The sequence below is a fragment of the Rana temporaria genome, chromosome 3 (assembly GCF_905171775.1).
Source record: "Rana temporaria chromosome 3, aRanTem1.1, whole genome shotgun sequence".
Lineage (NCBI taxonomy): Eukaryota > Metazoa > Chordata > Amphibia > Anura > Ranidae > Rana > Rana temporaria.
Window position 1 is genome coordinate 428,047,315 of NC_053491.1, and position 16,256 is coordinate 428,063,570.

The 16,256-nt window shown below is 41.0% G+C and overlaps 1 protein-coding gene across 1 annotated transcript in view; it reads left to right on the top strand.

The window, feature by feature from the left end:
* MCOLN1 (mucolipin TRP cation channel 1) overlaps positions 1–13,448 on the top strand; it is a 33,509-nt gene extending 20,061 nt beyond the window's left edge. Inside the window, exons 6-14 of the mRNA XM_040346285.1 lie at positions 2,275–2,371; positions 2,472–2,571; positions 3,236–3,342; positions 5,156–5,305; positions 7,259–7,360; positions 8,795–8,917; positions 11,681–11,887; positions 11,962–12,095; positions 12,746–13,448. Of these exons, the coding sequence (XP_040202219.1) occupies positions 2,275–2,371; positions 2,472–2,571; positions 3,236–3,342; positions 5,156–5,305; positions 7,259–7,360; positions 8,795–8,917; positions 11,681–11,887; positions 11,962–12,095; positions 12,746–12,779 (1,054 nt within the window). The 3' untranslated portion in view covers positions 12,780–13,448. The remainder of the gene's footprint in view (positions 1–2,274; positions 2,372–2,471; positions 2,572–3,235; positions 3,343–5,155; positions 5,306–7,258; positions 7,361–8,794; positions 8,918–11,680; positions 11,888–11,961; positions 12,096–12,745) is intronic.
* The last annotated feature ends 2,808 nt before the right edge of the window (positions 13,449–16,256 follow it).

Sequence of the window (16,256 nt, forward strand, 5' to 3'; positions counted from 1 at the left end):
CGAGTACAAGTACCGATACTTTTTTTCAAGTAGTCGCCGATACCGAATACCGATACTTCTTTTAAATGTGTCCCCATATGCAGCCATGTCCCCCCCATATGCAGCCATGTCCCCCACATATGCAGCCATGTCCCTCTAGCCATGTCCCTCACATATGCAGCCATGTCCCTCACATATGCAGCCATGTCCCTCTAGCCATGTCCCTCACATATGCAGCCATGTCCCTCACATATGCAGCCATGTCCCTCTAGCCATGTCCCTCACATATGCAGCCATGTCCCTCACATATGCAGCCATGTCCCTCACATATGCAGCCATGTCCCTCTAGCCATGTCCCTCACATATGCAGCAATGTCCCTCTAGCCATGTCCCTCACATATGCAGCAATGTCCCTCTAGCCATGTCCCTCACATATGCAGCAATGTCCCTCTAGCAATGTCCCTCACATATGCAGCCATGTCCCTCACATATGCAGCCATGTCCCTCACATATGCAGCCATGTCCCTCTAGCCATGTCCCTCACATATGCAGCAATGTCCCTCTAGCCATGTCCCTCACATATGCAGCAATGTCCCTCTAGCAATGTCCCTCACATATGCAGCCATGTCCCTCTAGCCATGTCCCTCACATATGCAGCCATGTCCCTCACATATGCAGCAATGTCCCTCTAGCCATGTCCCTCACATATGCAGCAATGTCCCTGTAGCCATGTCCCTCGATGCGGGGGGGGGGGAAAGGGGGGGAAAGTATTCTATTTAGGTATCGGGGGTATTTGCGCGAGTACGAGTACTCCCGCAAATACTCGGTATCGGTCCCGATACCGATACTGGTATCGGTATCTGGACAACCCTAGTTATGACACTATCGGAGTATTCTTTCTTGTACATCACAATTAAGGAGATGGTCGGTGTGGGACCCCCCAGGAAGCATCATTCACCATAGAGATCTACAGGCCGGGCAAACTTCTGTAGGACCCTTGGACAAGTGGAGACACACAGGTCTTCAGAGAGCCAGCAATCCAATGCTGTCACCTTACAGCAGTAAGGTGAGAGGCTTGAGAGCACAGAGGTGTCGCCACAACGGGAAAGAAAAGCCAACAGTCACTTTATTCGCCATTATGAACTGAGAAACACCAGTCACTTATTGCACTTTCAGACCTTTAGTGTCAATTTTTATTTTATTGTTTTCTTTAGTTTTATATGCATCACATTGGCCACTGCACTTTTATGATGTTGATGGACTTTTTCTTTCTTTTGTATAAGTGCACTGCGTTTTGAAAGACGAGCAACTTTGACTCGGGTTGCGAGTGTTGTCTCGCAAAACGAGCAGGATTCAAGCCAATGGGGTGTGCAGTACCGCATTTGGCCAGAGGTGAGGGGGCACCGGTGACACGCCGACCGCTTCGGAGCAGTTCGGAAATACTCAGTTCTCGAGCCTTTCAGAGTTCAGCCAAGCTATCCTGAGTATTTCCGAGGCTCTCCGGCCCCTCCCCCCACCTTTGACCAAATGCGGTATTGCATACAATAGAAGTCAATGCGGAACACATTATCTTTGTTTCCATTGACTTCTATGGGGAAACTCACTTTGTGAATGCTTTGGATTACAAGCATTCTCCTGGAACGGATTACGCTCGTAATCCAAGGTTCCACTGTATGTTACTTGGCATTTTTATTGTGGAAAGTCATCACTTTATTTGCACTTGTTTATATTGACTTAATCATTTTTCACACTAATTGCATACCTATTTGACAGTGCAGCCCCACCTTTTACACAATAGGTCATTGGCTACAGAGCAGCTTACCAGCATCTGCAGCAGTCAGCAATTTCCCACTTTAAAGTGAAAGCATGGGAGTATTAGCTTTTTTATGTTCATAGATGAACTGATCAGATTTTGATCCATCTATGGCTGTTCCCACCACCCATCAATTTCTGTTGAATGGTTATGTTTTCATTCAATTTTGATTCATCAATGGCCAGCTTTGGATGAATGGCTTATAGATGAGAAAGGGGGGGAAGCTGACTAATGAAGGAGATGCAAAGTGTGTTTTGTATTTATTTTTTTTTATAAAATTTTCCCCTTGCCTGTCTATCCATATGTACTTCCAGACAAGACCATTTATTAAAGGCATGCCCTGTATGTAAGTGGGAATTGGAGCTTATAGCATTGAGTCAAACTGGCTACATGACCACACCCCTTTTGTCCATGTCATTACTCCTGTGCACATTAGAAAATTAAATCCCTTGATTGTGGTGTTTTTTTATTTTTTCCTCCAGACTGATAAACCTCACGGTACAGTTTCAATTAAAAGCTATAAATATCCAGACAATCATTAATAATGAACTTCCGGACTGTTACACCTTTACAATCACTGTGAGTAGCAAAGAATAAGCACTTAATGCCATTGTGCCATTTTAATTTTCTTAGAGCTAAAACCATCAACTTGTGCAATACCTCTTCTCTTTCAATACAGATCCTATTTGATAACCAGGCACATAGCGGCAGAGTGAGAATACAGCTAGACAATGACGCAACTATTAAAGAATGCAAAGATCCCAGTGTGTATGGCCGAGGTGAGTTTCCCCTATTGTAAGTCTCTAATTTTGCTTTCCAGATAGATGGGGCCCTGGTCCAGGTCCCATACATTATATAGATGGCCATACATGCATGCATACATAGTTACATAGTTAATCAGGTTGAAAAAAGACACAAGTCCATCCAGTTCAACCACAAAAAATAAAAAAACAAAATAAAAAACACAGTACAATCCTATACACCAAACTCCATACCCACAGTTGATCCAGGATTGGATTTGGATTAACAAAACTTTTGTATATGCTTGAAGGAAACCAGGGGATGAAACATCACAAATAGGAATGCTTTTGAATTTACATTACAGGTTATTACCTAATGCAAGGAAAGCTTATTCCATTGTTGCAATAGTCTGCAACAAAATGATAAAATGGGGACAAAAGTGATGGTCTTTCAAAATTCTTATTTTTTTAGAACAGTTTTAGATCCCTGCAAGAGAAGAATTCAACCTTCCGCTCTGGAGGCCTGTATGTCTTCTTCAGCTCTGTAGCCTCCCCCCTATTGCATGCTATGGTTCTTTCTACTGACAAGCATCCATTCATACATTCAGGACACTCGGGGTTGGTATTTTGCACCCTGCGCATTATGTTGGTGATGTAGGCATTGGCAGATCCCATAATAAGCTATTTGTCTTTTTTCCACCAGGTGACAACCACTCTCGGTTGGCGTTTGATTTGTTTGTGATCCTGTCTTGCATCCTTTCCTTCATCCTGTGTGCACGCTCTATCCTACGGGGCCTGAAATTGCAAAACGTGAGTTTAGGTTTGTTATCTTTTGGCACAGAGTTAATCTGTGGCTAGGCTGTAGACCTTTCAAATGTATTTTTATATTAAAGTATAAAGCAAACTTCTTTTTTATTCTGGATAGAGAAAGGGAGAGGGGTGTGTGTGTGTGTGTGTGTGTGTGTGTGTGTGTGTGTGTCGCATTAGTGAGATCCCCCCCCCCCCCTCTTTTCTATCGCATAGCGAAACCTGAAGTGGCTAGAAAACTTATTTTCGAGAATTAAATTTTTTCGCACATGCACAGCTCTTCAGTTCGATCGTTAGTTTTTTTTAAAAGTTTCCAACATGTCTGATTATTAAAATTCGATGGCTGCACAAAAATGGGCTGTTGCTGCAGCCCACTAATGGTGTGAAATACAAACTAAAATTCTTGGATACAATTTTGCCTTACAATAAGCCATCGCTGAAGCTGCAGGTGCTGTTGCACTTCATCCATTGTTCATAGCAGAAGCACAAATATTTATTTTGCAGCTCTGCTCACCCTTATGCCGCGTATACACGGTCGTTTTTTGTGATGGGGGGGAAAAAAACACGACATTTTTAAAAACGTCATTTAAAATGACCGTGTGTGGGGGAAAACGTCTTATGTCTTCTGAAAAACTACCAAAAAAAAATTCGAACCTGCTTCAATTTTTTGTCGTTTTTCAAAAAACTGTGTTTTTTGTGTCATATAAAAATGATCGTGTGTGGGCTAAAACGACGTTTAAAACAACGTTTTTAAACCCACGCATGCTCCGAAGCAAGCTTGAATGGAACAGAGTGGCGGCGTACGTGCTGAACGTAACCGCGCTTTGCTAGAGCATTTTGAAAAAACGATGGCGTGTAGGCAACGTCGTTTTTTAAAAATGAAGTTTGAAAAACGTCGTCTTTTTTCATGAGAAAAAAACGACCGGGTGTACGCGGCATTAGGGTAATGGCTGAGTCCTTTCTTGGAGCTAAGCTGCTATTGTCATTTGTAGGGGGGCCTGTAGGGCTTCTACTCTGAAAATTTAAAGATGGGTTTGCTCCACAGTGGCTTTAGCTATAGACGTCTGTAAGGGTTTGTTTTTTAAACCTCATTTAGTGCTTAAGGAAATGTGAATATTTGAATATCTATAACCAGGCCACAGATTTGCGCGTGTGTGTTTTGTTTTTTGTTTGTTTTTTATAAAATCAAATAGCCAAGCATGACTTCATCGTATTATGTACAGACACCGGAAGCAAAAATACAAAGGGCATTAAACAAATGTAAGTTATTCTAGATACAGTACAGCGCTAAAATTGTGATAACTAAAGTAGGAGAGGAACAAGCCTCAATCATTTCATTCCACCACTATCCGTGATTTCAAATGGATTTACATAGACCCTGAAAAACTTGTGAAGTGATAAAGTACACACATGGTGAGATAATAAAAACAAGTGTACACAAATAATGAAAACCAAAGGAAAAAAGTCCCTTTAGTAAAAAGCTAAAGTCTCTTCCCTTTTATAACATTGCAGCATCAATGAGGAAAGATGTCTTTACTTGCCTAGTTTACAGTGCTTCTGAGACTTCAAGTTTTTTTCATTACTGAACTGCAATGATATGTAAAAAGTGTGTATGTGTGTGTGTGTGTGTGTGTGTGTGTGTTGTATATATTTTTTTACAAAATTTGTGTGTGTATACATAGTTACTTTATTTACTCCATATGCTGTTTTGATATGGCATTCCTACCCAAGTCTTTATGCAGTGTCTAGATCTGCTCATACAGTACATACATTTTTGCAGTTGCATGCATTTATTTTATTTTTCAATCTCTCCTAGGAATTTGCACATTTCGTAGAATCCAATCACTCTCTCAAAGTCTCTGTATCTGACCGGCTAGAGTTTGTGAATGGCTGGTACCTGCTGCTTATCATTAGTGACATTCTCACGGTGTCCGGTACTGTGATGAAGATTGGCATAGAATCCAAGGTAACCTTTCCTTTTAGGCAAAAACCACCTTCTCTTTAAAGAGGCAACTAGTTGGCAAATTCTCATTTTCTTCTCCTTACTGTTATCCAGGCTCAAAACCAGGGACAGTATGTAAAAATCTGTGTTTCTCTGCCTATGCACTGCCTCCTGGCATGGTGGCCATCTGTAAAACCAGGGGCCCCATAATCTTCTATTGCTCGGGGGCCCCATGAGTTGTCAGTCCACCCCTGCTGTTATCTATACTGAACCACTGATTTAACAGTCCTATACAGATTCTCCCTTTGGGTCAGAAAACCGTTATCTTCCTTGTTAATTGCTTTTGAAAATGTGTGAGGATATCGGAGTACCTAGTTTAATGAGCAGGCTTCTAGCCTCAGAAAGGACCAGACTGTAATGCCTCGTACACATGGTCGTTTTTTCGGCATGAAAAATACATTTTTCAGCATGTCCAAAAAACAACGTTTTTTTCCAACTTCATCATTAAAAACGATGTTGCCCACACACCATCGTTTTTGAAAAATTATGAACAAAGCGCGGTGACGTACAACGCGTACGACGGCACTCTAAAGGGGAAGTTCTATTCGCCTTTGGGCTGCTTTTAGCTGATTCAGTGTTGGTAAAAGACGATTCGCGCTTTTTTGTCTGTTACAGCGTGATGAATGTGCTTACTCCATTATGAACGGTAGTTTTATCAGAACGAGCGCTCCGTCTCATAACTTGCTTCTGGGCATGCACGGGTTTAAAATGTCGTTTTAGCCCACACACGATCATTTTTTACAACTGAAAAACGACATTTTAAAAAAATGCAGCATGTTCGAATTTTTTTTTTTTTTGTCGTTTTTCAGAAGCCGAAAAACGATGTGAAGCCCACACGCGATGATTTTTAAATTACGTTTTTAAAAATGTCATTTATTTTCATGCCGAAAAACGACCGTGTGTACGCGTCATAAGACTGCTGAAAAGGATCAATAAACTGGAAGCATGTGTATATTGTACTCTGTGCCATACTCTCTCTTCTCCTGTTGGTTTGCTGTAGAGGTACAACTGTGCTGTTAATAGAACCTCACCCACCTCAAGCTATGCCAAGTTACTTCCCTTAATTTATAACCATGCAAGCCCCTTGTTCTAATGACTATCTCTTTATGCAGTTATTATGTGACATACTTGGGCTGCATTGGTCTGTTTAACTGATCGATAATCCTTTGCATGCATGTGTGGGGGATCTGGCCAACATTTAGTCTCTGCTGCCCTCTGAGCCATACATTGCACATAGGGAGCAGAGACATGGTCTGGTTGTTCATACATGTGCACAGATTTTGTACGGCTGGAGACAAAGAATGTCAGCATTTTTGCCTTCTACTTTTATCTTTTATTTTTTATTCAGCCGAAGCAGCCTTTTAAAATAGACAATCTCAAGGCACCCTTTAAATTTATGGACAGTCTTGAGGCACCTCATAAAATGATATTCTAATAGCTTTACACAATGCAGCAACATCGTTTGAGGTAATTTTATTCTTCCAAAGCATATACACTTTTGCACACTGGTACGGACTGGTATTCCAATGTTTCTCTTCTCCCTCAATTTCTCTCCATCAGTCGGCTAATGTCACCCCAGTGCTGAGGGAGAGGGGCACAGGAGGGTCAAACAAGGATGCTGTGGAGACAACAAATATCCTCCTTATTAACTGATGATGTCATTGGTTGTCAGTAAAGTTTTAATGGTGCATAATGAAAACCTGTGGCTTTGTGTAACTAAAAGACGTGTTTGATCCACCTGCTGGCTTGTATACAATGTTTTGATACATTTTTAGGCATTTTGCCGAGGTACCTCGAGGTTTATTCAGGGTTACCCTGCTTGAAAAAAGGCTGTGCTATTGTACACACAAAGAAGAAAAATCTGTTTTCTATGATTTCCCCCTAATTCTTTTTTCTTTCTTTTTTTTTATTTGTTAGACGTTTGCCATTTATGATGTCTGCAGCATTTTTCTAGGCACCTCCACCTTGCTGGTTTGGGTAGGGGTGATCCGGTACTTGAGCTTCTTCCAAAAGTATAACGTGAGTAGGATGTTGACAGATTCTTCTATTCTATACACTAAAGTCAGTCATTCTCTGTGGTATTCATTTTATCTAACCATTCTGTCTGTCAAGCCTTTGGTGGTCATAGTGGTGTAGAATGAGTGTTGTATGTAAGGTACAGTTTTATGCTGATGTGGAAAGTCAAGATGGCGGCTGCAGGCACCACTTTTGAAAAAATGAAAGTTGCACTTTAATCTGCTTATGTTTTACCTTCCCTTGGTCCTTCTTATTCCCGATCAACATGGTTTTATAAACATTTTAACCACTTGACGACTGCTGGTCATCATGACGTCCTGAGCTTTCAGTGGTGGTATCTAAATGTCTGTAGCTACAGGCGTCGGTTGGATATCAATCTCTTCCGCTGGCGATTCCCTTCACAGTAAGAACAGTCATAGCGGCTGTTCAGCTATCATTCTTATAGGCAGCGGGGAAGGGTCATCTCAGCCTTTCCTGCCTAGAGGAGAGATGTGGGGTCTTGTAGACCCCACATCTCTCCATAAAGAGGACCTGTCATGCACCATTCCTATTACAAGCGATGTTTACATTCCTTGTAATGGGAACAAAAGTGATCAAAACATTTTAAAGGGAAAGTGTAAAAAGTTAAAAATAAATATAAGGAAAAAAATCCATTTTCCTCGGTACATCTGTCACATTCTATACCCCAAAAAAATTGTGTTTTTTTTTTTTTTCCCCTCAAAAGATTCAGGTTTGAAAAATTGCTGCGCTTAATACTGTGACAAAAATTTGAATATTCCCCATGGTCTCTGCTAAGAAAATATGTTTGGGGGCTCTGAGTAATTTTCTAGCAAAAAATTATGATTTTTATTTTTTTACTTGAAAAGGCATGCTGGAATTTGCCCGGTGGGCAAGTGGTTAAATAAAGCTTCTTTTTTTTTCTATTATGTGCCCTTATTTTAGACCAAGTTTTGTCTATCCTGGGTCTCTGTGCTTCTTTTTTTGACTGGTTCTTTGGGTTATGAAAATATTAAAATAAAATACCTTGATGGGTGTCAGATCGCAATTAAAGCCAGACTGGGTTTTATTGAGATAGATATATATAGATATAGATATATAGATATATAGATATATATATATATATATATATATATATATATATATATATATATATATATATATATATATATATATATATATATATATATATATATATATATATATATATATATATAATTTTTACCCAGTTCTCCATTGTAAACTACCTCCTACTTGACAGGCCCACCAAGTTTCATGTGAAGCTGCACATTCAACCATCTAAACACACACACACACACACACACACACACACACACACTCTGTGACTGAAGAGACGCATAGGATTTTTAAAGTCTCAATAACTGACCATGTCATCCCTGTGGTGTTCTGTCATTTTGATGTTGCTTTTGTCATCTGCAGGTTTTGATTGTTACACTCCGAGTGGCTCTTCCTAATGTCATCCGGTTTTGTTGTTGTGCTGCTGTCATTTACCTTGGGTATTGCTTCTGTGGCTGGATTGTACTGGGACCTTATCACGTCAAGGTAGGTAGATTACTTTAATCATTTTGTCTTTCTGCATCAATGACTCGATTCATGATGGTCAGTGTTTTTCTGTTCCTTATTGCCTTTTTACTAGGCTGTCCTCCAATGAGCTATAAAGAGGAGCTTTGTGTGTGTGTGTGTGTGTAAATTCCTGGGGTTTTGCATACTTGGCCAGCAAGTCACATGCTATGTTCCGTGTCAGTCTTCGCTACTGGCGTAACGTTAGGAGCCAGCTGCCTCTTCTGGTTCAGCCCGGCCCCCTGATGACACGCTACCTGTTCTGGCCTCCTCCAGCTGCTGTATGGAAATTGAAGCTTTCAGGGAAGGGATATGTGACATACGTCTCCCAGGAGGCTTCAACGTGCAGTAGATGTCATTCTCCTAGGCAAGAGTGGCAGTCAGGGTACAGGATAGACTACAAAAATGGGGGAAAAAGTAACCGCAAAAAATGTTTTGCCATTGTGTGGTAGGATGATATGTCTTGTGCATCTAATGAGTGAGGTTCCCCTTAAAGTTCTGCTTGTGAGAGTCAAGTATCCTATGGGTTAAAGCGGAGTTCCGGCAACAATTTCACTTTTTAAATATAAATACCCCTGTAATACACAAGCTTAATGTATTCTAGTAAAGATAGTCTGTAAACTAAGGTCCGTTTTGTTAGGTTGTTACAGCATCTAGATACTTTATAAAATAGAAATTGACTGGGGCCATCTTAAGTGTGGGCATCATGAAGCCAGACTGTATGACTTCCTGGATTTCATCCTTCCAGATCTCGCACATGCTCAGTGCTGCACAAGCAGTGTCAGATCAGGTTTCAGCACCTGTGCTGTCCAAGTCACATGATTCTTTGAGACTGGGGAGTGCACAGACTCCTGGAAAGTTACACCCACTACATTCCCAGGAGTCTGTGCGGTGCATTAAGCACCTAGGTGTAGGAAGTGGGAAGATTAACTATTCTGCCTAGCAACAACACTTTGAAGGCATCTAAAAAAAAAAAAAAAAATCGTAAAGGACTAATGACATTTTTTTTAAAACTACTGATGTAATGTTATATTTATGGGTGAAACTCTACTTTTAAAGAACACAAGGATATGTGAGAAATTGGGGTCGTCAACCACATGTTCTTTTGCAAGGTGGAGAACTACAGGCAGTAAAACAACTAAGACATGTTTTGCGAAAAAGGATAAAGAATAACAGTTTAAATCTGGTGCAGATATTGTGACTTGGTCATCAGTCATCTCATTGCTTCTAATTTTATTAAAAATCCAATCTCAAAGATCTGATTTATCTACCTCCTGTATCCATTCTAAGGCTTTGTTCCCAAAAAGCAGGTATTTAAAATATGGATGAGTTCTGGTAATTATCCCACACTATTTGGTTCAAAACTACTGCTGAAGTTCCTCTGGCCCTCCTCTTAATGCCTCTATTAGAGAGGTAAAGCTGCAAAGAGATGCATCATCGCTGGAGTTCTAAGCAATTGTAAATGGCCAGGGGGGAATACATGAGCCAGTATCCTCTCTGGATAGGATAGTGATCCTAAGCTGTGTATTTATTAAAAAAAAAAAAAAAAGATATTTTTATACAGCAATCTGAACAAAACAAAATAAATTAGTCCATTTCCTGTGCTGGATGTTTTGTTTTATATCAGAGTACCCTATCTGGCTACTAGATGGTGCTACATTTTAAAGGGATTTATCTAGTAGTCAAATGTGGGATTTTTCATTTTAAAGGCTAATTTCACCCTTAGACCTGGGGGACCCAAGGACCAGATTGAAGGGGCTGTAAACCCTCACGGTTTTTCACCTTAATGCCTTTTATGCATTAAGGTGAAAAACCTCCTGTGATGCAGCTGCCCCCCTTACCTGAACCCTGTCTTTCCAGCGACTGAAACTAGCAACACCAGCTCCAGCCAGTGTCTCGGGTCCTGATTGGATAGATTGATGGCAGCGCAGCCATTGGCTCCTGCTGCTGTCAATCAAATCCCAATGACGTGGGAGCCCAGTCCTGCTATCTGTGTCAATAGACGCAGCAGGGAGTGCACTGAGGGAAGAGGGACACTCAAAGAGGAGGAGCTAGGAGTACTGCCGAGGGATCCCAGAAGAGGAGGATCGGGGCGACTCTGTGCAAAACCAACTGCACATAAAAGGGAAGAATGACATGTGTTTTTTTTTTTTTTTTTTTATAATATTAAACCGTGAAAAAAAGTAGAAAAAACTGCGCTAATAGACCAATAAAACAGACCCGTAAATAAACAGGTACAAAAATAGTGATAGAGCAAAATGTGAAGCTGCACCTTACTGTGTAACATTAAACAGTGATAGAATTGGAAGGAAAAAAAGGTAGCGCTAATCATTAATATGAACAAATAAATGTCTTTGTTCACATTGTTTAGCGCTACCTTTTCTTTCCAATAATATTAAACCATCTTGCATTCATATTTGGAGTGTAAAATAGGGGAAGTCTCTCCACTGTCAGAAATAGCTGAACGTGGAGGTTGCTCTCGTTAATCTACGATAAGAATTGAGCCCTTTTTCTTACATTCAAACCACTGGTTGAATAGGGGGGAAAAAATCTCCCCCACCACCACAATTACAAATGCACACAAAGATCTTTGTTTTATTTACGGAAACTAAACCTTTCGGTCATTAGAATATCTGGGGTATCTAAAGTTTTTGTCTAGACCAGAGTTCTTCATGCCCCTCAGACTGTGTTTTCTTTTATGGGTAGTTTTTTTTTTTTTAATTTTAATTTTTATTTCTCTTGTAGTTTCGCTCACTCTCCATGGTGTCGGAGTGCCTTTTCTCCCTTATAAATGGGGACGACATGTTTGTTACTTTCTCAGAGATGCAGAACAGCAGTTACCTCGTATGGATGTTCAGCCAGCTTTATTTATATACCTTCATCAGCCTCTTCATCTATATGGTGCTCAGTTTGTTTATAGCTCTGATCACTGGAGCCTATGAGACCATCAAGGTAAATATACTGAAATGTTGGGTTGGCTGGATGATGGTTGTTAGGCTAGATCTAATAGTAATCTCTGTTCTTAGTTTCAGAATGCTGGAGAAGACCATGTCTCGCCTCTCTATCGGTACATAGCTGAGTGTAAGGATGCTCCCAACTCTGGGAAATTCAGATCTGCTAGCTCAACAAACTGCTGCATGTTATGCTGTTTTGCCAATTCGTAAGTATTCACATTTTTACCCCTATAAAAATTCACTGATTACTGTGTAAATGACACTGGCAGGGAAGGGGTTAAACAGTAGGGGTGCGATTAAGGGGTTAAGTGTGTCCTAGGCAGTGATTCTAACTGTGGGGGTGTGTGGGGTGTCACTGCAACATGACAGGGATCACTGCTCCCGATGACGGGGAGCAGTAGATCCCTGTCATGTTGCCAGGCAGAACAGGGAAATGCCTTGTTTACATGGGCATCTTCCCACTCTGCCGCTCCATGACACAATCGCAGGCTCCTGGCGGACATAAAGTACACGGTGGGCACACGCGCCCACTAAGCCATGATTTAAAGGGGACGTACCAGTACGCCCATTTGTGAAGCCGTGCCATTGTGCCGACTTACATCGCCATGCGCTGGTTGGCAAGCGGTTAAACAAATCAACTTTTAATTTCCTGCGAATCTCATTTCATACTTTCCAGGCAGCATTCTTGAATTTTCCATCGCAGACTACCATTTTACAAAACAAGCCTATCAGATATGTCCAATCCGTATTTTTCTTTCCCCTCTTTCCTGCCGTAGCCAGTTTCTTTTATTTGTCTCATGTGGTTGGCTTTTTCTCCCCACATTACCTGACGCCACTTGTGTTTTTTTTTTTTCAGACCCGAGGTTGAAGAAGATACGATAATTAACTGAAGCTATCCAATTCCTAACGTGGATGTAGAAGATTCCTAAATAATGGATTTTGAAGATTTTATTTCCATTTTAAAGAATATTTTAAGTGACTTTCCGTTACGTTTTTAAAGACATTTTTTAACTCCAGTCCTGCCTTACACGTTGATGAAGACGCACAGCAGACGTATTCGGGCAGCCAAGTCCTGTCAGTGATAAGCTAATTATGTAGTCTGTACATTTTATCAGGGGGGTTTTATTTATAGGTATGGTTGGGTGTATTATGAGGAATAGAAGGTGTGTCTGGACTGAGGAGCGATGTGTAGAGTCCTGATGAGCTGTGAGGTTTAAGAGAACATTGGAGAGCTTTAAGTCTCGTACACACAATCAGATTTCCATTGGAGAAACTTGTGGAATTTCGTGCGAAGGGTGTTGGCAGTGAACTTGTTCTGCATACAGAAAGCAAAACGTTCTCAGCCAACAAAAATGAAACTACATGATTTTTCAGCTCTTTAGTGCCACCCTTTGGGCAACTTCTGCTATGGTTGGCATTGGTTCGGAGCATGCGTTTTTTGTTCCGACGGACTTGTGTACTCATGATCGGATAGAACAAAAATACACATTTGTTGTCGGAAAATTTGAAAGCATGCTATAAAACATTTTATTGTCGAAATTCCAACAGCAATTGTCCGATGGAGCATACAAACGGTCGGATTATCCGACCAAAACCCTGCAATCACATATTTGTTGTTGGAAAATCCGATCGTGTGTACGATGCTTAAGAAGTACAAATTTGTGACCAAGGATAAACGCACAACTGGACACTGATGCCAATGCACTTCAGCTGTATTTTTTTGTTTTAGCTGAATAACCAAGTGCCACTATTTTTTATAATTTTTTTTTTTTTATGAAAATAAAGTGTCGCGTTCCTAATTGTGTTTTTGTTAAAAAAAAAAAAAAAAACTGAAGCACATAGCTAGCTTTTGGTGTAAGGTTTAAAGCAGTCCCCCAGCCAGAATTATTCATTACATTTAGTGGCCTCCTCCACTCACCGCTTACATTATTGCTGCTGCTGGGTGCCAGAGGGATCATGGTTAATGTACATTGGTCAGTCCCCTACTTTTCCATCCAGAAGATACACAAGCAGTGAAGGGAGGACCTAGCCAGAGGAACTTCAGCCTGTTTTTTTTTTTTTTTTTATCTCCGGCAGATGTAAATATAGACATGGGATGGAGATATATATATTCATTTTTTTGATGGGTTGCTTATCAGAACGAATACTGGACCCCCCCACAGTCTTTGCTGCACTTGCCTCTGGGATTACTCGGCTGTCAGCACCCTGCAGTCAGCTAAGTCGTAAATGGATTTGAAATCTGCACTCTTCTCCGTGCAGCGCTTTCAGGACAGACCAGATCGATGTCCTGTAAATGCTGCCCAGAGAAGAGGGGAGGATAGTGGGGATTTCAAACTCCCAACCACCGGTTCGGTTGCAGGGTGCTGACAACTTTGCAAACCTGGAGGTAAGTACAACAGGGACTGGGGTAGGTGGTGGTCTGTCTGAAGGTATTGACACAGTTTTGCTGATTGGTCTCCCCTGTAACATTTTATTACCGGTTCATCTTGCCAGTGAATGGTGTTTTTTTTTTTCTTTTCTCCCTGTAACAGGCCAAGCTGTTTGTCAGAGGTGGCTGTAACAGGGATCTTGAGAAACCATATTACACTGAGGGTGCTTGCAATGGCCATCTTTCTCTTAATTTATCCAAAAGGGGGGGGGGGGGGGATGCCGGGGTCACATGTGTGGCTGTGGTTTGCAGTCCGGGGGCCGATGTATTTCTGTTTCCGGTGCACATTTTTGCCTGAATTTGCACCAGAACCAGATCTAAAAAAGGCACAGAACGCTTTTTGAAACCACACCGCGGTCATCCTGGACATGTGTGAACTGGCTCTATTGAGAGCCAGTCTCATATCATGCAAATTGGATGGGGTTTAAATCCCATCCAATTTGCATATATGTAAACCAAGCATCAGTGCCTAAAAAGTGCTAGGTGATATTGGGCTTTAACTTTTTATGTCATTTACTTACTACTTGGTTCACCTTTTCCAGAAATCCTATGCAGTCAAGGGGCCCCAGTAAATCTTGAAATTTGCAGCTTTGTAAAATGTTTATTAATTTTATTGTAATACCCATAGGCCATTTGTGCCCCTGGATGGAAAAATTCTCAGTAAGCAAACCCCACGTCCTGGCTTGAAGGTAGGATGTGAAAACCATTGGACGATCACTCCCAGCATTACAAGTGAAAAGTAACAGTTTTCACATCCTAGCAACAAGGCAGGATGTGGGCTTTCACTAAAGTTGTGTTTGTTTGGGTTTTTTTTTTTATCTATTCCCAGACTTTCGGAGGGGCCAAAATGGCCTACAGGTGTGACCATAACACTTTTACAAAGCTGCACCGGTTTTAATATATATTGGGGCCCCTTGATTGGCTAGGCTTTTTCCCAGAAAAATGTGAACTTGGCCTTTTATAGCCTATTACACTTTTTTTTGTAAGATTACCCCATCCACAAGGTGACAACACAACAGTAAGATTTCCATTTGGAAAGAACAAAGTTGTCACACTATTTTGCAGGAAGTGTGAAGGAAATGTACTGCGGAGGATCAACTGATAATAAAACTGTTATAGGTGGACAGTGGGGGGGGGGGGGGGAGATAAACTGCTGTGTTAACGCAACTGACAGACTGAAGATATATTTTGGAGCGATCTGCCTTTCATGACCCTTTTCGACTCTGGAGTTGTATAGATACCTCCTGTCAAAGTAAATTCTAGGGTTTGACTTACCTGTTTAAATTTGATTTAACTACAGAACTGCTTTGAGTCGTCCTGGGTTCTGTGTGAGTGGAGTTCTGCCTACTATGGGGGTGAATGGAGCTCATCTGATGCCCATAGTGAACATAGTGAACTCCATGGACAGCTCTAAAGTGCAGTTTGTGTTCAGAGCATGGCATGTATACTTGTGATAACTGCTTGGTGACCTCATTGCAGACCTCAGGGATTCTTTTCATGAATCCTAACATGTATTCTATTCTGATCGCATAACTTTTTTTTATTTTGTGATCCTTGCTAATACTTGAAAAGTTTGACCAAAAGTTGAGGATCACTGGGTGGCTGCTCCCCAGTCACCCCAGTTATGTTGTATTATTTATTAAATAAAGTATCTCCTTGTATTACTGCTATAAAATGGACTAAGCATATGATCTCTCTTGAAAAGCAATGACTGATGTAACATCTATTTGATCTGTACTGTGGTATGACTATAATGTCCTCATTCTGAGGTTGGGTTACTGCTGGTAGAACAAGTATCCTATTTTGATTTTCATAGATTCCTGAGGCTGTTGTGGAAACCCTTAGAGTGTGTGCCAAACTTTTACAACTGGATTCCTTTGTCTGCAATGTACTAGTACAAAATTATATTTAGGCAGCTGACTTTGTAGTATAGTACACT